Below are 23,571 nucleotides of genomic sequence, written 5' to 3'. Positions count from 1 at the left end.
CACCGCAGATAAAATACATTTACTTACGAAAACATTTTCAGTGAAAATATACAGCTGTTGTTGGTTGGGCGCCAGGTGCCAGCGTGGCTTGGCTGACGAGGATGAACATCATAAAAACGTCATATTATGAGCACCTTTAATACGACTATCTCTCACAAGTGGTAAGTGATCATTTCACGAATTCGAACAGATCGCTAAATCGCTTACTAATGATTTTAGGTTTCTTTTCTCAGAATAATTTTCAACATATTATATTAGAGACGCTTAGACGACAAATTTGGTAGTTATTAAACATAAAAAACCATTTTGGCATAAATGTATTTCTTATAATGCACGAATAGTTTAGTTTTAATTGAAATTAAACATTCGTTTGATTTCGATGGAGATTTTACAGAATTTGTTTTATTTCTCAGACAAACAAATTTTTTTCTTCTATGAAATCCTATTAGCAATAATTATATTAACATATCAACCGATTGTGCTGACTGTTTTAATGGACATACGCATATACTCGACTGAAAATTTGTCTGGAATTGTTTAAAAAATATAAATTTATAAAAAGAAAATAAATATCATGCGTTTATTTTTCCAAGTCAAAGAATTCAATAATCAAAAGATTGAAATTATAAAGATGAAAATAGAGAAAAGTTCAATTTAAAATGTCGGTAAACCCAGAACCGATAGTTTAGACTGTTAAAATGAAGCTTAAAATTGAACCATTTTCAGGGTGAGTCGGGCCATTAATGACAGGATTTTCATATTTCGTTGAAACGTGGCAGGCATATTTCGAGAGAACTGAAAACCAAATCAGACATAGCCCTTATACATTAATTCAATTTTAATAAACTCCTGATTTTACATAACTGAGGGTTTTGAAATTTTGCACATTAATTGAAGAGTGCAAATGTCAAAGGGGGTATTTGTCATTGGTTGACATATTAACATTTTGGGTACGTGTCCCTCCGCATGTCCCGAGTAACCTGCATTTGCCTTATTTTTACGAACCCCGATAATAATATTATCTGAAAAATGTAATTTTGACACATACCGCCTTTGGCATTTCCACGCTTCAATTGTTAAATTAAAACTGAATAACAGATTAAAAATAACAACTCGAACTGTATTACATTTTTTACAAACATAGAAAATGTATACAATCAGTTGTGGCAATAAAATATAACATGGAATAACAATTTTGCAACATAATATTGAGAATATACAATATACATAATATGTAAAACATAAAGCGCTCTGTGAGCATCCGGATATACATTAAAGCTGGACAAAGATTATCACAGAAACTTATCACCGAAAGCAGAGAGTCGAAGAGTCATCTAACTAGATATAGTTGTTGATATCTTAAAAAAAGATACACTCTTGCAGGCTGTAAAAGGATAGCTTTATTAAAAAATCTTTGACTAAGTTTTTGAACCCGTTTATTGAGAATATGGGTGGGGAACCTAGCCTACTGAGATTTGATGTTGTCTCTATTCCGTGTTTTGTAGGGGTGAACTTTATTCATATGTAAAAATTCTGTTTGATTCTCGCCAGCGTAAACTAGACACTTAAGTATATAAGCACTTAGCAGTGTACGACTATGAAGTTTCGAAAATTTAGATCTAACATTCTGAATATTTGAAGTTTGTGATTATTCTAATTACCTTGCGTTGTAGGCCAAAGACTGTTGCTACACTGGGAGCCCGGCCCCAGTTTATATAAACATAAAACAAATGGGAGTCACTTAGAGCATGACATGCTGTGAATAATATGTTACAATCTACAGTGCCCTTTAGGCTACGTATTAGAAAAATGTTTTTTGAATTTTTTTAGTCACTTAGTTGTGGTGACACCAATTTAGTACAGGATCTAAATGAATTCAAAAGAATTTTGCACTTTGACCATTATTTACATCGTTGATGTGATATGAAACTGTTTTCTCTTCGTTGAAAGTTAAGCTACTTTTTGCTAACCAGTCCTTAGCTCTTGTTAAGGCAGAGTTAGCTTCATTAAGGGCTTCAGTAAGATGTTTTTATTAAGAAAGTAATGTCGTTTGCAAACAACGCCAGCCACCCATTCAAAGGGCTTTAGGATGGTCGTTGATATATATGAGAAAGAGGGTAGGTACCATTACTGAGCCCTGCACAACCCCATTTCCCACTGCCAATGTACTCGAGGTTTTATTGTTATAAACAGCTAGAAATCCACCAAGTATTTTAATTTTTCAAATAGAGTCGAGTGGTCTACACAGACGAACTCGCTAGTAATATCACAGAATGTTGCACTCGTAAAGTTGCCTTCTTCTTGTCCTTTTACTATGGCTTTAACCAGCTTGTTGATAGCACCCTCCCTGAATTCGTATTGCTGGTAAAGATCAAAATTCTCAAAATGTTTGTTAATTTGGTGTTTTACTTCTGGTTCAATGAATTTTTGATATACAAGGTACCATAGACATAAGTCTAAAGTTGTTTGCAGCGAGTTCCCCACCTTTATGTATGGGAAAAATTTTTGAAATTTTTAAAACATATAACAACCGGTCGCGAACAAGAAAAATATTATTATATATTCCATATATTTTGACTTTGACGGTATCTGTTAACCGACTGACCTATCTTTTGACTCACTCTGCACAATAACCCACAAGAATCGCAATTTTCGCCTAGCTCACTTACATCCTGATACACTTTTACATTGAAGACCATGAATGAAAATTTGCCTTCGATATTGGGCAATAGGTTATTCTTTCATTGTTTCTTGGAGTTATCAGTTGATAAAAGTGAAGGCATTATTAAGGGTCAATTCGTATTAATCCGACGTTTATGCGGGAAAATCGACACCGGCATATTCGAATTGATAAATTAGTGCACGTTTATAATGGCGTCGATCTATACAGACCGTCGAACCAAGTATCAATCATTCCCGTTAAAATTAATTTGAAAACGTCGAAAAAGCCAATCGACAATCAATCGAACTGTTTCGGTATACGACGTGGAGGCAAAGGTGTGTGTGCTCGATAACTTTTTAATATCATACAGGCGCACAAAGATGAGCGCATATACCTATATAGTATATTATTCGCTGCGGATATTGAAATAAATTGCGCGAAATGATTGGAAGTTTGGAGTTATCCCGCTTTTGTGAGCCGAATGTATAAATATTAACATGCGCTGGGCGTGCCGGAGCCCGATTGGTTGTACTGACCAGATCCGACTGGATCAATATCACTCGTCTCCCGGAGTCTTCCGGATGTTATCACTTCGCCCACAACAGATACGTCGCGCGGTTTGATTTCGTCTCTTTACGCGACTGGATCAAATATTTTTCGAAGAAACCATATTTTGGTTTTTGAAGTGGAAATGCTTAATTTTGCACAATGTTGTTCAAATTGCTCAATAAAAACACTGAAATATTTTCGACTTTTATTTTCAAGTTTCTGCCCTTTATGGGACCGTCTTCAGAACACTAATAGTAGCTACAGAAAATCTCTGTGTTGTTTTTCTGGCCCAATTGTATTATAATATATTACTCAATTTAATGTTTGTGATGTGTGATTTGTGTTATTGATTGGATTTCAATCAACTTTATGTTCAACATTTTAATCATGTATACTTTTTGTAGATTTATATCTTTAGTTACTTTTGGTGCTCCGATTACGGTCCAATAAAGGGCTACAATATCAATATAGAAGCTAAAAAGATTTCAGTTTTTTTACAACAGTTTAAATTTGTTGAAAAAGTTACAACCATATAGCTAATGAAAAAAGTCTGTTTGATTTATTAATTCAATATTTTAAATTAATTTTTGACACGTCTGTTAGACATTAAAGGTCATTTTTGACGCAAATGTTTAGAACGAACCAATCTTTTTGGAGAAAAAGTGTACCGCTAATTCTACTAAACTAAAAATAAAAACTATTTGAAAATTCCCATTTAATTTCCTACCTTCAAGATGAAGAAGCAGATTTATTTTATACAGGATGTCACATTTACTGGAAACTCCGTTATTAGTGAACATATCGTCTTCCGTTTTGCGCATTACAGCCCTACTCTTTGAGATTTCAAAAAATAAAATTTTGAATTGAACTTGTTCTTTGTAAGCTACGAGGGACAACTGAAAAATTGGCGATTTAAAAAATAAAAAGATATTTTGATTTTCTAAACACTTCTTGATAGAAACTTTTTAAATAAAATGGAGCATCTAACATTTAAATTCTTTTTTTTGATTCAGGACTGTAGTTGGGATCACGATTTTAAGTATTATTTCAATAATTTTGTATTATTGATATCCGTTCTGGATATTTGCTGCGAGTTTCTTGCTCTGTCTCTTCAAGAGTCACGAAATCTTGTAAAAAAAGGAGGTGTAAGAAAAAAAAGGCAATGGTTGCCGTAAGATATTCACTAGTTTAGTTAAAGAGGAAAAAAAGAAAACTAGTGAATTCAAACAGAATTTAATTCTCGGTAGGGCAAGTGGGTTGCTTACAGTTAACAAAAGCTGATAGTCCTGATTCTTAGTTGCCCATATAAAAAAAAAAACAAATGTTTGGAGAATAGGGTGCTACGAAATTTTGTATCTTAATATGTATATTAGGTATATACCGACCGTATATTAGCTTTCTTATAAAAACTTGGAAAAGCAGAAAAAAACAAATTGATTCAATGAGCTGTACACAAAACCCGTTTAACTACAGGAGTCTAATACCTTAGATACAGCTCAAAGGTATCGCAAAAATCCGTAAAATGAATGTTAGCCAGCTACGCATGATCATGTTTCACATTACAGTTCGAAAGGCAAAAGAAATAAAAGAAGTAAAGTTGTGTCGTATTAACTATAAATTCCGGAGCCGTATATGGCGCGTAAAAAAACTATGCTATAACTACTTCCATATTGTAGTATTTAAGTAAATAAAAAAAGGTGCAAATAGTACTTAGCTGCACTGACTTTGGTTCCAAACTCATAGAGGTCCCGTAAGACAAAAAAAAGGGAAGGAAAAGAAACCCTACAAAAATGAAAATACCCTACTTAGAAACTAGGAGAAATGCAGATAGGCGGCTTACCACAACTAGTAGCTTGAAGGTTCACGAAGTAAGAACCATGGCGTCGGTACATAAAAAAAAGTGGTTGGGTTTTGTCAAGCCGGTAGAAAGGCTATTAAATACCTTACGGAGGAAATATCGATAACCACAAAATGCAAACCAAACCTATATCGATTTACGATTTACACTTGGGAGAGTAAATCCAGCTCTACTTTCTTTTCTAGAAACCAAAATCTACATTGCCAACAATAACTAGAATCCAAGAAAATCGAAATATGTGGAACTCTACCTATATAAACTCAACAAATTTCGAGGATTCGGTAATAAAATTGGTAAAACTGAAATAACGAAGTAATGTACACCATATGCCAAATAAAATGATCCACTATACGATCTGGAAGCCCATAAAAGATACGAAAAAAAATTTCGAACAAAAATTTCTTGGACTCTCCTGAAGATTTAAAATATTACAATTTTGTTGATACAGGGTGTTCCAAAAGTGTTCCCCCAGGCATCAACTTTGTTATTTTAAATTTTAAAAACCGCTCAGTATATTTCGACACTTTTGGAATCCTTGGTTAAAATAAAGGTCACTTTCTTAAGAAATTCCTACTCGAATTTTGCATCGCTTAGGCAGAAATTGAGAGTATGTGTTTTTTTTTCATATTTTTATTGCCCCATATAAAATTGTGTCGCAGGTATTGCAACGAAAATTTAACCGCAGACTAAGGAGATGATGCACTACTCAATCAGTTTGACAGATGCTTCTCGGCTTATACAGGGTGTCCCAAATAGGTGGTGCCGTTTTGGCGAATTCAATTAACAAAATCACTAGATTTTCAAATTTAACGCACTATATTTTTATTCAGACATCAATTCTAGGACAAAAAATAAGGTAAGTTTGTAATGTTTCTTATATTTAAATTTTACTTAATTTTGAGATAAAACCCGTATAAATGATAAATATTAGGTATTTTTAAAATAGTAAAGGTACTACATCTTTTAAAGATATAATACTCTAGATATACGAATAAAACCTGTTGCTCACAATACAGGGTGCCCGTTAATACGTGGAAATTTTAAAAAAAAATGGACTCTTTAACAGATTTAATAAATCTTGAGAATTCGTATTTAAAAAAACATTTATTAGTTAATTGATTGATTGAAAATACCTAATAACAAAAGCAAATAATTAAAATATATAGGCTAACTAAACAAAGTAAGAATTTTGAATAAATTAATCCATAAAACAACAAGTGAACTAAAAAGAGTTCGTTATTTCGATCCATAAAGTTTAGTTAAAAATGTTCCTCTTAAACTGTTCGTTTCATCTGGCATCAAAACAACAAAGAAATATCAAAATATTTAAAAATGTAGTGAAGTTAAGGTATTAACAAACATTGACGTTTCTGTTTGTTTTTCATACCTCTATTTAAAAAGTATGGAGTGTTATAGCTTTAAAAGAAGTAGTATCATGTCTTTCCTATTAAAAAAATTCCTAATATTGCTAACAAGTGACCTAATGTGGGCAGCTTTAAATTCAACAAGAATTTGGAAGGTAAGTAACTAAAATTTAAATATAAGATAAATTGATATCTGAATAAAAATATAGTGTGCACCATTTGAAAATCTTGAGATTTTGTTAATTGAATTCGCCAAAACGGCACCACCTATTTGGGACACACTGTATAAGCTGAAGCGCATCTGTCAAACTGATTGAGTAGTGCATCATCTCCTGTGGTTAAGTTTTGGTTGCAACCTGCATCAGCAGCGTAACAACACAATTTTATATGGGGCAATCAAAATATAAAAAAAAAACACACAAACTCAATTTTTAGTCTAAACTATGCAAAATTTGAATAGGAATTTCTTAAGAGATTTTAAATCTTCAGGAGAATCCTGGAACCTTTTTTTCGTATCTCCTACGGTGTACGTTTTGACGATTCTTTTCCTCTTTGTCATGTATGCGAAGAAAGGTAAAAGAGGCAAGCTACAGGTATTTGTCGCGGTTTAATTTGCGGTGTTAATTCTTCTGCTACGCTCATTGCCAAATTAATGTCATATTCCCGCTTTATAAAATAATAAAAATAAAATGGCCGTGTTGTTTTGGTTCGAATGCGCCCAAGAAAAAATGTAATTTTAATGCAATGTAAACTCAGGTAACGTGGAAGTTCAGCGGAAAAACACATTCTGAACACTCCCGAAATTAAAGAACACAACTACAGCCCAATATAAGTAAGAAATTTTACGATGCACCCACCAAAGAACTTACTAAATAATTAAATTTTAGCTGAAACCGGCGATTTTCCTCTATATTACGATTGTGTGACTAGAACCTAACAGAATGAGATTAGCTAGCTAGATCTACAAAAAATCGGGATCGAAGAAAATACATGGACAGTTGAAGGAGATCCTTACGATTGAAAGTTAGTTAGAAACATATTATAAAACTTGTTATTACTTGTGTATTTCACGTAATGGCACGCCATTATAATTTTAATTATTAAATATACTAACATGTTAAATACTCTTCTACATTATTTTGAACTAAGGAAATTAGAACAATTTCAATCTCATTTTCGCAATGTTCTAACTCCCAATACTCCCTAGTTCTTTGGTCACGTTTTTATTATTTGTCATTTTAAAAATTACAGCAAGGCGTTTTGAATTCAATCGCGCTTTTAAGGTCTGGACTTCAAAAACTGGGATTGATATGGGAAAGCAGATGGAAATTCTAATAGAAAAGGAAATCTTTCCACAAGCGGAACGGCAAACCTAAAAATTGCTTTTCCGGTTGATTTACTATACCGCTTTCTCCTCAAACTAAAGCATCACATTGACTAATTTTAATCATGGACGACACGATTAATTAATTGTTGCGGTAGTAAATTCATGGGACAGGATGAACCAATCACAGGAATACGAAGGGGGAATTATAGCACAAAAGAACAAACAAGTTTTGTTTCATTGGCTAATTAATGAGATTTTCCTGTCATTGCTGCGCAAGATCTACAAATTATTACAATCTATAAATATGTACATTCTATTCTTTTATACTCAGATTTTGGTAGACGAAATAAACAAAGCTGAAATGAAAAAAGTTTAGAAAAACTATGAAAATGGTTAACCTTTAAGGAGCTCATTAAAAAGACAGACAATAAGAAAGATTATTTATATAAACGAAGGAAAAGATAACTAAAATAAGGGTGACGATATATAAAAACTAAAATAATTAAAAAAGGAAAAGTCGATAGACCGGAAGTTTAAGCGGCAGGAAACAAAATAATCGAATCTGATTTTGAAGAAAGACTGGAAGAGAATGATCACTCGATCTGCATTTAGTCGAAAAATAAATGGGTGGAGGAGGGTTGGTACAATTAAAACTAAGTTGCGAGTAATACCTTCGTTTCTTTCTCTTTTAAAAGTTATTAATCAGGGTCATATAATAAAAATAAGAATCCTTTATTAGAAAGTCAAATCGAATATAAATCTTGGTTAACCGCTTTCCAATTATGGCCCATCATTTTAAATTCATACTTCAAAACCACGGTCGCATTTAAAACTGGACTAATAAAGAGTTACATCCTGCAGCGGTAAATATTTTTTAAAAAAACACTCGAGGTTTCAAAAGACGGATCTTTAACGTATTCATGACAATGCCGACCACTAATAACCAGTTTCTAGTACTAATGAACCCCGGCATTTGGACCGAGGATGCTGCAATAATTCGAATCCGGTAGCGTTTCAATACCTCAGCTGTCTTATATTTTGTCAGCTGATTTGCTCTCGTCGTGATTGCGGTTTGTTGTCCACTTCGTACGTAAACGCTTTTGTATCGCAAACTGATAATGTGACGTCCATATTAACAGCTGCAGTCATTTACTTAATAACGGGTATAGGGTTATACCAATGATGGAACTTTTACCCCCTTTCCGAAATTGCAATAACCACGTTGCAGCCATCGAGCTAATAAGTCAATTTAAATCAATATCCAATAAAATCGATGCATCCATTATTACATTCCGGGGAATGAGCCTCAATTTGAGTTGGTATATAATTGCCTTCCTTTTCGAGAGCATTAATTTTTTGGATTAGCCTAGAAATTTAATGGCGAAAGCTAAAGACTGTAAAAGAAATTGTTATTGATCGAACTCAAGTTATTAACATTGTTATTATTAGTTTTAAATAAATAAATATTGTTACATAACCCGATGCAAAAGCTTATGATTATTTTCATTTTGCACTTAACCAAATAAAATAAATAATAACTAATAAATAATAAATAACTTGTACTGGAGCATTATTTGTAACATTTAAACTTCAGGGTGGCCTGATAAGTAGGTTGCGATATTTAGGGATCCCAAAATCTTGGTTATTAATGTTTTACAGATTGTTTTTGTCGCATCGTATCAAAAACAAATAAGAAATATTTTCTACAGTGGCTGAATAAAATAAAATACTAGGTATATCAGCGATACAGGGTAGGGACACTACTTTATATTACAAAATATACAAGACACAACAAAAAGCTAAAGTTCATATTTTTTAAATATCTTCAATTATAATTGGCGTTTCGTATAAACGTAACGTTCTTGCATCTATTCAAAAATGAAAATGTTTCTTATTTTATCAACCTGAAGTCTGGGAATAATTAACGAATTCTTATTCAGGACTACATAAAACCTAACATACAAAATACAAGCATTAGAAAAAGTTAAGTACAATTAAAATTGGTTAAAAGAGAGTTTCAAAAGTAAGAGTTTTTGAGGATGTCGGGAAATCCCAAACATGACTACAGCAGCAGGTAAAGGTAGAGTAATGTAAGAAACTTTTAAGGATGAATTTGTATAAGTAGGTTAACACAATTTATTTTTTTATTGTTTTTTGACACAAAATTGTTGACGTGAACGCGTTTATTGGTTTATAATAAAGATATAACCTTGCTTTTTGATATATTTTAACGGTTGGTATTACTGAATTGACGCAAACATTTGAAGAAAATTAGAATAAATTCTATTTCGTGAATAAACGTATGAACTTCGAATATTTGGGTATTTGATATGAATGTGGTGTACTACAGTCGTCAAATTTGTTCTTGACCTAAATCCATGAACTGAATCATGAAGAAATTGTCAGTGCAAAACTAGAATATAAGGTTGGCTAGATTCCTTGGTGAAGGGGAATTATTTAATATATTTACATACAAAATAAATCACTTTACTCATTCGTTGGATTTACCATATATAACGGCCACACCGTGAACGTAGTGCATCAACATTTTCATAGTTCCAGTTTTAGATATAGATGTAGTGTAGTTAGAAAATGACAAGCTGTATAATAAATAGATAGCAACAATAGTCGGCTTGCATTGTATAATACATATAAAACCGGTTTATTTTTAAAAGTTACACCTATAGGAAAATTTACACTCTAAAATTCAATTAGAACACGGGCGCCTCTAGTAGCAATTTGAAAAAAAAAACGAAAATGCGGACCAATTTTCTCAAAGTTACGAATGGCTCCAGTTACAGTAGTCCCGACCAAACGTGTTAATCATTGCCGGCGAAGCTTTACATTTTCTGACGACTTTTCTTCTACAAAGGTTTGACTACGGAGGACTAGGGCTGCACTCGCTGGAATTAAGAGTTTTGTTAATCGGGGCTTAATTCAAATGTTGATCACGTTTTGTACGAGATGATTCAAACTTAGCGCCCTGGACCTATATCAATAAAACGAAAAAAAATACAAATTCAAAATGTTTTGATTTGGAGAAAAGACATTCGTTGAGGTATAATTACCTTCAATCTTTTTTTAAATGTCGAATGTGACGTCATCTACACTTTTTGCCACAACCATTCCATATTTTACAACACTTTAATATGAAAAGTTTTTCCTTACCTCTACTGGTTCACTGGCTATGACTAGTTTAGTGTTTTTCCTCGATTGGAATCACCATGACAGTACTCAGTTTTTCAATACCACACATGGAGAAAGATGGATCATTATTAATGGACAGAGTAACATTTTTTCATTATTTTTCAATATAATCCCCCTTAACTTCAATACATCTCTTTATGAACAACTCAATCCCTTTAAGAATATATTATTTTGGTTTGTCTGCAAAATGAGCTAAAACAGCCTATTTTAACTTAACTTCGTCGTTAAACCGCCGTTCACGTAGGTCCTCTTTCAAATATCCAAACAAATAATAATCGCCTGGGGCCATATCTGGACTATAGGGAGGACGATCTATCTGTTGGAACCCACACTCTAAAATGGCAGCTTGTGCAACACCACCAGGTGCATTATCGTGCAAAAGACGCACGCCTCTGGTCAGTTTTCCTCGATGTTTTACAAGTATGCAGTCTCGCAATTTATGTAATAATGTTGCGTAATATTTACCATTGACAGTGGTATTAGTTTCTTTAGAATGAATCAAAAGAATTCCTTCACAACCCCCAAAAGATCGTGGCCATCCCCTTTTTTTGTTGAGTGGCAGACTCTGAATTTTCTTGGAGGTGCTTCACCCTTACGACGCCACTCCATTGATTCTTTTTTCGACAGAGGGTCATAATAGAGAACCATAGTTTCATCTCTCGTATAGTTTCTTTTACAGGCTTCGGTTCTGGACCACGGAGTTCCAAAAAAGACCGCGTTAACCTTATGCACACCTAAATGATCATGCAGGATTCGACGAACACTTATATCAGAAAGCTTAGTAAGTTCTGAGATTTTCTTGACCTTTAAATGTCGATCACTCAGTACCACCTCTTCCAAAATCGCAACAATATCTTCCGTTATGACCTCCACTGGTCGACCAGTTCTTGAATCATCTTTAAGGAACTCCTGCCCCATTCGAAAACGTTTTGCCCATTCTTTCACTACAGAATACGAAGGAGAACTTTGGCCGTACACACCATATAGCCTATCTTTAATAATTTTAGGTGCTAACCCTTCTTTTGTCAAAAACTTTATGACTGCTCTCTATACTCAATTTAAAATGCTGTCAATAAAAAACTATTTGATGCAATAGAGAAAAACTTTTTTTTTTCGTTGCACTGACATAGGCCCAGAAGGTTAAATGGGAATCACCCTGTGCTTGTCGGTACTAAGCTAATACATTAATTAGTATTGGTGGAACGAAGCTGCGAAAGTTGCGAAGTTTCGCAGATTCGACCGTCAACCCAAAAAAAAGTGTTCTCCGTTTTTCGATGGCATCGGAATGACATTCGGAATGGTAAAATATACGAGAGATATCAATCGACCCGTGTCAAATCCTCGTCTCTATGTAGAGCAGCGACACCGTCGGCCGTTCCTCATCACTCATTAAAACAACTTTGCTGCAATATTCGAACACGCACCGCTTTGTCATCTTCGGTGGGGCGCCACCACTATACGGCAAAACGGCTTTATCATCCTTCAGCATGAGATTGATTGTGTGGCTCGGCTCTAAAACAAATACGTTACACGGCAACGCAGACAACTCAATTTAAAGGCCGGAGAGCGAATAAAAACCCGAGTGAATTTATTAAGACGAGATAATAACCGATATAATCTGATCGTGTTAGCGAAGGGAAAAGTGATTATAGATTACTCGCCGGGTATCCAAACAACAATATCGGACAGCGGTCGACGGTTTAATGTCTTCGTCGAGAAGAGAAAATCAACTTATTTCTCATTGCGCTTCAAATCGACGGAAAGGGCGACGCGGCCTTCTTGTTTTGGTAACGTGTTACTTTATAATTTTCCACAGGCTACTGTAATATTTTTAACAAAACTTCTGCATTCCTAATGCGTCGGTCCTTGCTGAGTCGAAATTGCTAACGGTTTGTAAATAGTTTTACTTTATCCCTTATTTGAAGCGTGCCCGCATGAGAGGAAGTTAGTTACCGAAGATCAACGCTACCCCTGTTCCCGATGATAAAATTTAAAGAGTGGGCAGTATTGATAGTACTAACCCCTAAGTAAGTTTCGAAAATAGTGAATATTTTGGGTTTTAAGTGTGAAAATGAAACGATTTTTTAAAACCTTTAAGTGTACTAAAACTATTTATTTTACTAGTTTCTTTTTTGTTCATTTTAAAAAATGAGCAATGCATCCGCCATACCTAATATATATAATATAGATAATAACAACAGCACTGCGAATATGTTAGAACCCTAAGAGGGGAAAACTTTTGCAACAAATTCATAAGCTGCGTTTTAGAATTGGTTGTTACATTTAATGTCTTTATATAAATATGAAAATAATGTTTCTTATAAGCATGTGATTCATGTGATCAGCGTGATCTTCGGAGCCTTAAAAATATAAAGAAAACTGTACCTACTTACCTAACCTTTTAACGTAATGTAAAACTAACCAAAACTACCCAAAACAGAGCAACCGAGCTTGTATCAGTTAATAATAAAATAAACCTTTATTAACCATTAAGTTATACAACAGCATATGGCACGTCCAGAATAACAAAATATTTATGCGACAATGTACAGAAATTACGAAAGTGACATAACAGTAAAATCTCAAAATAGGTGCAAACTTGCACGCTCGACTTAGCTATGTTTCACCCAAGAAAATCCGACGGTCATAAATAACAATTATAGTAAAAAAAAACTATAGAACAATAAATAAAAGGTTAACACTGCTTTTGTAGAAATTGAAACCTACACATATCCACTTTTTTGGTAATGAAAAAACCAAACCAACTAACCAAATCAAATTAACAATCATTGTATTCAAACCGAAAAAAGGCAGTGGGTTATTGCTATGACTTTTTAAACTAAGTAGTTCCTAGGTGTATTAATTTCCTATTTATAATAATATTTTTCCTATTTAGTTTCGTATAATTTTTTGATGAAGGCTTACCAACAAGCAACCAACAGCAAATTTTAAACACATTTCCATAACGTGTAATGCGAGGTATAAAGTGATTAATAAAATCATTCAAAAGATTAACTGACAACACAACCTAATAAATTGAAAATCCTTTGCAAGGATTCTTCTTCTTCTTCTTCCTACTTTAGTCTAGGCAAATTGCCTGTTCATTTTCGTCGTCTCTGCCTATCCCACTGCCAGGTTGTCACTCCATCGTTTTCGGGGGCGACCTAAGCTCCTGCGACCCAATGGTGATTTGTCGCGTGCAATTCTGACTATTCTTCTGTTGTCCATTCTACTAATATGCTCGTTCCATTCTTTCTTTCTACGCAATACCCACGCATTAACGTTTTCCACCCTGCATGTTCGTCTTATATTTTCGCTCCCCTCTCTCTGTCCAAGAGCGTTTTTCCAGTTATTCTGCGAAGTATCCTCATTTCGGTTGTCTCTAGTAATTGTTTAGTTTTCGCTGTGTCTGGTCGGGTTTCTGCGGTGTATGTCATGGTTGGTCTTACTATTGCCTCGTAAATTCTCGATGTGGTTTCGATTTTAATGTTTTTATTTCGCCAAATTGTGTCGCTTAAGCATCCTGCTATTCTTGTTGCCCTTGTTGTTTGCTCTCTGACCTCTGCCTCCACATCACCATAACCCGAGATTTCTATGCCCAAATATTTAAATTTCATTACCTGCTGGATGATTTTGCCTTCAACTTCTAATTTGCATCTTAATGGTGTTTTTGATGTTGTCATGCATTTAGTTTTTTGGGCCGATATTATCATATTAAGTGATTTGGCAGTGCAGTTAAATCGATGTAATAGTCGTTGCAGATCGTCTTCACTTTCAGCCACCAGTACGGCGTCATCAGCGTAGCACAGAATATTGATTTCATGGTCGCCCATTCTGTATCCTCTCAGTAATCGTACATTTCTTATTACTTCGTCCATGATAATGTTGAAGAGAAGGGGACTCAGGGAGTCTCCCTGTCGGATACCTCGGCCCACTGCTATTGGTTCAGTCAGGATCCCATTTATTTTTGCTTCGATCTGGTTTGCTTCATATATATTTACTATCGTTTTGATGAGGTTGTGTGGAGTTTGTCTGTTGTAGAGGAGGTGTAAAACGTCTCTTAATCGCACTCGATCGAAACACATGTATGCCGGTCTGTTGTATTCAATTGATTTTTCTGTTATCTGTCTTATGACAAAAACCGCATCTGTACATGATCTGCCCGATCTGAATCCTTGCTGTTCGTCGGCTAAGGGTGTTAAGTTGTTGATTTTGTTTGCTATAATTTTTGTTGTAAGTTTCAGTGCAGTGCTTAAGAGATTTATACCTCTGTAGTTTGAGGGTACTTTCTTATCTCCCTTTTTGAACATAAGGATAGTGATGCTAGTTCGCCAGTCATCGGGTATTCTATGTTGGTAGAGAATTTTCCGAGTGAGGGATGTTAGCTGCTGTGCAAGACACGGGCCACCATATTTAAGTAACTCGTTTGGGATACCATCTTTACCTGGACTTTTCCTGTTTTTTAGTTTTTGAAGAGCTGCAGCTACGTCGGCTACCTCAATTTCTGCGTTGCGATTCGTCACTATTTCGGGTGTATTCAGTTCAATCTCAGGTTTCTCTGGTTCATACAATTCGGTTAGGTAGTTAACCCAGGTTTCCTTTGTTATCTGATTTGTTTCGACTAGTTCGTTCACTTCCTTTCTTTGGGTTCTAATAAATCGCCAAATTTGCTTTTGGAGTCCATTCGCTTTGAAAAAATTTCCCAGTGATGGTCCTTTGTTCGTCTTACTAATGCTGTCGTTTCGTTTCGGATTCGTCTATATATTTCGTAGGATTCTGGTGTTCGTAAAGTCCTGTAAGTGAGGTACGCTATTTTTTTTCTTTACATTTTTCCTTAATTTCTGGGCGGAACCATGGAGTTCTGGTGTTATTATTATTCATTTTTACTGTTCGGGTACCTGTTGGTCTTCAGCTTTTCCCAGGAAGCATTTATACTATCCTCTTCTTTTATTTTGTTTAGTTGGATTTTTTCTTTCAGTCTCCTTTCATATAGTTGCCTTATCGATGGGTCCCATAGTGAATCGATGTTTATTTTAGATTCCTGTGTTACGTGTTCTGGACTCTTTCGATGTTTAAATTTTATTTTGATTTTGGCGAGTAGCAAGCTGTGGTCGCTTCCCACGTCGGCAGAGTTCAGTGTCTTTACGTCGAGTATCTGGAGTGGGTGGATGTGTCTGTTGGTAACAATATAGTCAATTGTAGACCTGTGGCCTCTAGTGTTGCTGAATGTGAATTTATATTGATCTTTGTGGTCAAAAAATGTGTTGTTGATTCGCAGCTCATTAAGCGTGCATAGATGGATCATAAGTTCTCCGTTATCATTTAACACGTTTTCGTTAAATCTCTGCTTGATTCCAGGTATTGTTTCATTTCCGATACGGGCGTTAAAATCACCAAGAATTATTATTTGTTGGTCATTGGGCAGTGACTGAATTGTATTTTGGAGTTGGTCATAAAAGGATTCTCTTTCTTGCTTTGGTTTGTTATCTTCAGGTGAGTACACTGACACAATGTTCAATCTTTGGTCCTCTGCTTTCATTTTTACAACCAGGATTCGTGAAGATACGTAATTGCATTCTTGTATATTGTTTTGGAACTTCTTAGATACTGCAATTGCTACTCCTTCTTTTGCCCTTGTTTCCTTTTCCACACCACTGTAAATCACTAGGTAATCATTAAAATGCATTTGGCCTTTACCTTTCTTTTTGGTCTCTTGTAGGGCACATATGTCGATGTTATTATCTTTTAGTTCCTTCAGGGTTTCTTGATCTTTGTTGTTAAATGATTTTATGTTCCAGGTGGCAAATCGCACAATATATTTTTTATTCCATGCCGTTATCCGTTTTCTTGCGTGTGTCGTTATCCGTGAGTCAATCCTATTCCGAGGCAGAGTATCGGTTCTGTGAGCCATAATGTCTTTTTACGTCGGGTAGGGAGCTGGCCTGGCCCGACAACCTTCCTCCTTTTTCATCCGGGCTTAGGACCGGCATTGGCGGAGTTTTGCAAGGATTGATGAAAGGAAATTTGGTATGCTACCAACTACCGGGTGTTTTTTGCAATTTGCAATGTTTGTAGGTTGCATTGCACTAGGACGTTGAGTAACACTTCCAAAAAAAAACAATGATATAAATCCCCTCACTCTGTTCGTTATAAAATATATTTTGATTCCATCAAATAAAGCAAATTAAACAGCCTAATTAATGATTCTGTCGACAACTTTCAAATGACCGACCAAAATGAGTAAAATCTTAAATCTAATATGGCGAAATTTTTACGTAAAATAGAATTTGAAAGCAATATTGATTCAAATAAAACATATGCCAAAATTTAATATTAAAAAAAGCGATAGGATACTCTTGTTTAATTTCGAATTCCAAGTTAATGACATCCGTCGAAAATTCAGTTATTTGCAACGAACAAAAAAAAAACGCAACGGAAACGCAATACGCATGTTAAATGTGCAGACGATTAAAAATTAAGTCATTAATCATAACAACGAAAAAAATAGTCGCGTGCGTAGGTAAAAATTTATTTAATTTAAGTGTCAGTATGATTGATTCTAGACACTTCCAGCTCACGTTTTACGGCTTTCGCAACATTTTTCGCATTTGTCTCGTTGACATCTGCGGGCTATCCCACAATTAATTTCCTAGAACGGTTTTTTTCAGTTCGTTTCCGACGTTAGAGCAAAAAACTAATGAAGTTTACAACACACACAGATCAGCTTCACAGTTTGATGCGCAAAGGCGTGTGTGTACTGCGTGTACATGCCACGTATTTCCTTTGCTACTTGAACGTTTGGAATTAACAAATATTTACCGTTTCTTGTTATTTGGAAGTCAATATTCTAGTAAATTTACTCAATTGGCCAGGAAGTTAGGATGGACATTCTTATTCTGATAGCAGCACTGGAACTTTCACTAATGCTTCAAATGAGGAAAGTCTATCAAAAAATCATCAAAATTTCTATCTCTTTCGCTTTCATAATCTTTTCAAAATCAATTTTGTTTTTTCAGACACATCTAGCAATAGCCCTGATCAAATTCATTTGGTAAGGTTATACACAAAGATAAAAATCAGGAAATATTCTTTGAAATCAAAAGAAAAGAAGAAGTAAAAATTTCCTTGAATTAAGAGCTAAATGTTTTTCCCGCTTTGTAAAGCATTACTTATTTGTGTACCTAAAAAAGATATTAAATTTTACCATTGAACTGAAACAAATATTAATTTCCCACTGCATTTGGTCGATCAACCATCTTGTTCTCAATAACGCAGGTTGGTAATTGTTAAAACCAAAATTTTTTTCAAAAATCTTATTTAAATAATAAGCAAAAGAGTATGTCAGTTCTACTAAATCATTTGATTGGTTTAAAAATAGTGCATCGGCTTCTCAGAGCATTTATTAGGGCCATTCTAGAGGTCCGAAGGAAATGCTGCTAAATGGGCCACTTGAGGTGCGTATATTTTGGTAAAACGCACCGTCATTGTCTGTCTCCTTATTTAGTGGCGCCACAATATTGACACTGCTGTCAAGTGAAAGGGGAAACAACAAAACAACGATTAACTGCACTCGAAAATATTCCATAGGAAAAGTAAACAAAATAAATGCTGCACTTGACAGAGTATACAGTTATCTTTTATTTTCAAATAAACACGGTTCAATAATAACAATGCTGAGGGCAGTTTCTGAAATTCGGACATATTTTTGGCGGATTAGTAAAAAACTGACATTTGATTTTCGTTCTCCGCCATTTTTGCCCAGAACAATAACCACACGATTGTCCAATAAAACTCAATAGGATAACTATATCTGCCGTATTAGTCACTAATCTAAGATTGGTTACAACGCAAGTTCCCTAACGGAAAATTGATCCCAGAAGGAAATTTAACAAGAGTTAACTGGAACGAATTAAAAGTCATAATAAATAACCTTTGCCGTGTGTCTTTGTCAACACTTTTCGTTAAAGGAAAGGAAAGGAAGGAAAATCATTCCAATTTAGTTTCGCGTGTGTTTCTAGTATCTCTTGTATTGCTTCGGTCAATGTCCATGACTGCATTTAATATTACGTTTTATAACCAGATAACCTACTTCAAGATAGATGACATTTGGATATCCGTCCTATGGTCTACAGACATATTTTTAAGTCGTCGGCAGCTTTCTTCCTTCTCTTTATTTCCTTCCTTCTTTTTATTTATTCGTTGACTTTGTCCATCATTAGCAGCACAGAGGTTATTATTAGCTTATTGCCGTTTAAGACGTATGGTTCTGAATACAAATTGAATTTCTTAGTGTAGATTAAGAGTCCTGTTGAGGCTAGGAATGTCCTGTCCAAATCTGCGCTACCGCCTTCCGGAGAAGGCCCTTTTTATACATCTTGAAATATTGATAGTACAATGAACCTCTTAATATTTTATCTGTTAATACCCAATCGATCTTGATCGCATTCATTAACCCAAAACATATATACATAGCAATAGATGAAGTCATCATCGATGGGGCGAGCCCCAAGAGAGCGCGCCTGACATATAATGTTGTAACGTTCACTTCTTCATGTACCTGTCGGATGACTGGGCGAAAACTTAACGTGAATCGATTATATTCGAGTATATCGGATCGTGTATCTGAGCCGTGAGATCGGCCGCATTATAGGGATGTCCAAACAGCGCCGGATCTTCGAAAAATCAATTAGGACGTTACTCGACGAAATGCAAACCAACTCGGTCTGCCGGGATAATGTTAATCGAAAAACAGGACGGAATGATGACTATACGCGTATTAGCTAATTGAAAAAATATGTATGTTGCGCAGCAGCGGGAGAATACCTTCTAAGGAGCTAGCTTTTAGCACACGAACTACGATGCAAATTCTTCACTTGCAGAGTTTTTTGTGGACAGTTGAAAGTTGTTCTTGGTATAATAGTTGTAATCTGCCTCGAGCTGGGTTACTGGTTTGACGGCGGAAGTTCAAAATTTTAAAACTACTTATTTTGGAGCCTTGATAAATACTTGATACACAACATTTACTTATTTATGGAAATATTTAAACCATAAACCACCTTGTAAAAGATACCATTTAGTTTATAAGTAATTGATTAATGTAATACTGAAAATCAACATTTCTCTTAGTTAAGATAGATCTAATAGATGGAAGTAGATGTACGTCACAACTGCACTCGCTGTATGTGTCATGGCGGATATTTTTGACGGAGCGGCTTATATTGCTTAACTTGCTCATCCTCATGCCCGCATCTCAAAAACTTGAAGTTTCTTTAACAGAGTCTCCATAAATGTCATGAGCGTTAGTTTTAATGGAATGTTAATGTTCTGGCTACTTAGAATTGACAAATAGCACAGGTCTACAGTGATTTAGATGTTTGAGAGCTGTTTGCATATTTCTATATTTTGAGGCCCTTTTTCCAAGAAATGCCATATTTTTTATTATTCGTTATATTCATTATTTTTTTATAGCGCTCTATATCTTAAAAATGTTATTTAGTCATGATTTTTAAGAAATTAAATGTGATTTGCCAATACTGGATAATATTAGATTTCGATTAGAGAATTCGTTGAGTTGACGCAGAGGCGTCAATACCGCGTTGTAACCTGCTTATGCCCAGTTTGGTTGTATTGGTCGTCGTGCTACTGCTACCACACTTATTTTGGTGTAAAAATTGGTGACCACGACAAGTCCCGGGCTCCTCATACTGATTGTTCCGTTTGCGTTGAAGCATTAGGAAACTGGCAAAAAGGAAGGAAGAAATGTTTAAGCTTTGGTGTTCCTATGGTATGGCGAAAGCCTAGGAATCACAGTGGTGATTGTTACTTTTGTTCGTTCGACCAGTTCGTCATGGAGCTAATGTACCGATACCTACTGCCCCAAAAGAATTAGAGAACGTCATATCCCCAGATTCCAAGGAATCTAATTCCGACCAAGATGACTCAGATTTCACACAAGATTTCAGAGAGCTGAAAGTGATTAACCAAAGCTAATTAAATGATTTAATTAGAGATTTGCACCTTTACAAGGATGCATACGCATTAGTGTCCAGACTTGGTGACAAGCATTTACTGACAACTGGCGTCACATCAAGCTTTTACCGGGATCGACAAGAGGAGTTATGTCAATATTCTACTCAGGACGGACCGCTAGTGTAGTTATTGCAATAATATTCCTATCTACGATCCTAACTAGAATTCCACTTTTTTACTGAATAAAAAAATAAATTATTTTAGAAATATCGTTTTTTTTTTCTTTAATATTTGCAAAAAATCTTACGTGCTACAAATAAATGCATAGAATTTTTGAAATTAGCCTACCAAAATTTTATCAAAACAGTTTTCAAAATAAAAACAGTTTAATTTTGTAGACCTGTGTAGTCAACCGGTTTACAAGAGTTGAAAATATATTAAGGCTTCGCAATTTTCATTTAACTCGATTTTCTAAGCTAATTCATATATAGATGTTATTATCTAATTTGTTATAAGTTTATTAAGTTCATAAATTAAGAGAGGTTTCGACGAAATTAAACCTAACGGTCTGGTAGAACTTGCCTAGCGAATAAATCACAAAAAAAAACTATTAAAGGCTATTTTCTGCCACATTATAATTAGTTGAGGTTAAAAACGAGTCGCGTTGTCGTTGCATGCAGTTTAAAACAAGAAAATGCACTTTATAAACTTCAACTAATTGGTATAATTGGGGCAATTTGTTGAATTATTCTAAAATTTGTACCACCAATGAATAACCGCCAAACCAAATTAAACTACGAGATTTTTGACTACCTCCTTATACAAGGTGACCCTACAATTACTCAAGGTATATAATGACTATCTCGAAAATCGTTGAAAAAAAAAACTTAGTAAATGTGGCCTATAGGAATATGGCAATATGGAACAAAATGTTAATTCCAATAGGGGAAAATATTGATTTAAAAACTAAGCGCCATTTCGCCTTACACTTACGCTCTCTAGTGGCTATAATACGAACTTACCTCGCCTAATGGTCCTAGCCGGAAAATAGTTTTGCCATCTCCATCAAAAATGGCTAACGACTTTATAGAGAAAATGGCGCCATAATCTTGGGAGCTCATTTACTTAAAAATCTTCATTTTCTTTAAGAGTTAGAGACCAACTATCGGCTGGGAAAAGCTAGGAATTTGACACTTGACTGGCAGTCACTAGAAAATAAATTTTTGGCTGAATGTCATTTCCATCACTTTCGTAGAAGTACTTGTCATCCGCGCCCACATCCAAATTTGCTGTATTTCTGGCATGTCAGACTACCATACTTCACAAAAGCAAACAGGTAAACTTCAACTCACTCGGTAGTTAATAAATAATCCATTGAAAGTGATATTATTTTAGTTTCACAGAGAAAATCCTGCTGCGGCGTAAACGCAAAACCCCGCTCCACTCAAGAAAGAAGAAAGGTTCTCCTATCAAACATCCTACGCGGTAACACCCATTTGCAACATTGTAACCCAACAAACTGAAACGTTCCCTTGCAGACGCGCGAGAGGGAAAACCATACCATTCGATATTGGAAAGTGCCTCGTTCGTGACGTCAAGTCTTGGCCGACCCACGAACAACATACACCCTGCAGTGGAAAAATGGTTTAACGCGATGGACACCAAAAATGAGGGGAAGATCACATCCAGGGAGCTCCAACAGGCCTTCGACGTTTTCCAAGGTAGACATTTTTCAGACGCCACGTGCAAGTTTGTTGTCAGGTATCATTTTTGCCTAGCAAAAATGTTCTTTTTTTTGGTAATATATTTGTTTTCAGGTTATTCGATCTCGATAAAAATGGTGGCCTGGATGTGAAAGAATTCGAATCGCTGTACTACTACATCAAACAATGGTTGAACGCTTTTAACTCCTACGACCGCGATAAGTCCGGATATCTGGATGAAACTGAGCTCGGTTTCGCGCTGAAACACCTGGATATCAATTTCAGTCCTGATTTTATTAAATTTTTGGTAACCAGGACGAACCCGAAAGCCAAAAAGATCTCTCTGGATCAATATCTAATTACCTGTATTCAAATTCAAAGGTTCACCGACGAGTTTAAGAACAGGGACGTCGATTATTCCGGAACGATCAGTATAACGTATGAAGATTTCCTGGAGATGATTTTACGGTGTTTGTGACATAAGAATGTGAATATTTTTATTACCAAAATAATAATTTAACAATACAGACTTATCCCAATGGTATAAAGCTCGTGTTAAAAGTCTCATTTTCTAAACAATGGCGAGAATTGAATCGAACTTGCCGAACCAACAAGTCTCAAAAATCCTTTTTTGCCCGACCTATTGACCGCGCAGCTTGGTCTCTTGACTATTTGTTGTTACAAGGGTACGTATATTTTGTACTAGATATATAAAAATATACGTTTTAATATATTTAGTTCTCAATAGTATATTTTCAAACGGAAAGCTTAACAATTTATTTATTATAAGGACTAACCAACACTAAAAACGTGTTAAAACAGTTTTTTCTTAAAATTAATTTTAGTCTAAATATGTATAACAACAATAAAATATATACCTACCATATGCCCTTCAAACGGCGCACATCAAGCAGTGGAAAATAAACAACTTT

The 23,571-nt window shown here is 35.0% G+C and overlaps 1 protein-coding gene and 1 long non-coding RNA gene across 2 annotated transcripts; one reads left to right on the top strand and one right to left on the bottom strand.

Moving 5' to 3' along the window:
- Nucleotides 1-80: 80 nt before the first annotated feature.
- On the top strand, nt 81-23,317 carry LOC132700881 (peflin-like). Its single transcript, XM_060668457.1, has 5 exons — nt 81-161; nt 22,086-22,272; nt 22,332-22,421; nt 22,475-22,697; nt 22,754-23,317. Exons 2-5 carry the CDS (start codon nt 22,239-22,241, stop codon nt 23,115-23,117), a joined length of 711 nt encoding a protein of 236 aa, XP_060524440.1. The 5' UTR covers nt 81-161; nt 22,086-22,238; the 3' UTR covers nt 23,118-23,317.
- LOC132700882 (uncharacterized) lies at nt 10,066-22,147 on the bottom strand. Its single transcript, XR_009618691.1, has 3 exons — nt 21,959-22,147; nt 12,392-12,479; nt 10,066-10,663 (listed from the first exon to the last, which is right to left on the bottom strand). It is a non-coding gene; the product is annotated as an uncharacterized LOC132700882 (long non-coding RNA).
- Nucleotides 23,318-23,571: the final 254 nt, after the last annotated feature.

This window comes from Cylas formicarius, unplaced genomic scaffold, assembly GCF_029955315.1.
Source record: "Cylas formicarius isolate icCylForm1 unplaced genomic scaffold, icCylForm1.1 PGA_scaffold_4__25_contigs__length_36172078, whole genome shotgun sequence".
Lineage (NCBI taxonomy): Eukaryota > Metazoa > Arthropoda > Insecta > Coleoptera > Brentidae > Cylas > Cylas formicarius.
Note: the sequence above shows the minus strand (reverse complement) of the source record. Positions and strands in the feature narration are given on the sequence as shown.

Bases quoted from the DNA above. Each gene is read 5' to 3' on its own strand.
- LOC132700881 (XM_060668457.1), top strand. From the start codon at position 22,239: ATGTCAGACTACCATACTTCACAAAAGCAAACAG. The intron at 22,273-22,331 runs GTAAACTTCAAC...ATATTATTTTAG, and splicing joins TACTTCACAAAAGCAAACAG to TTTCACAGAGAAAATCCTGC. The intron at 22,698-22,753 runs GTATCATTTTTG...ATTTGTTTTCAG, and splicing joins ACGTGCAAGTTTGTTGTCAG to GTTATTCGATCTCGATAAAA.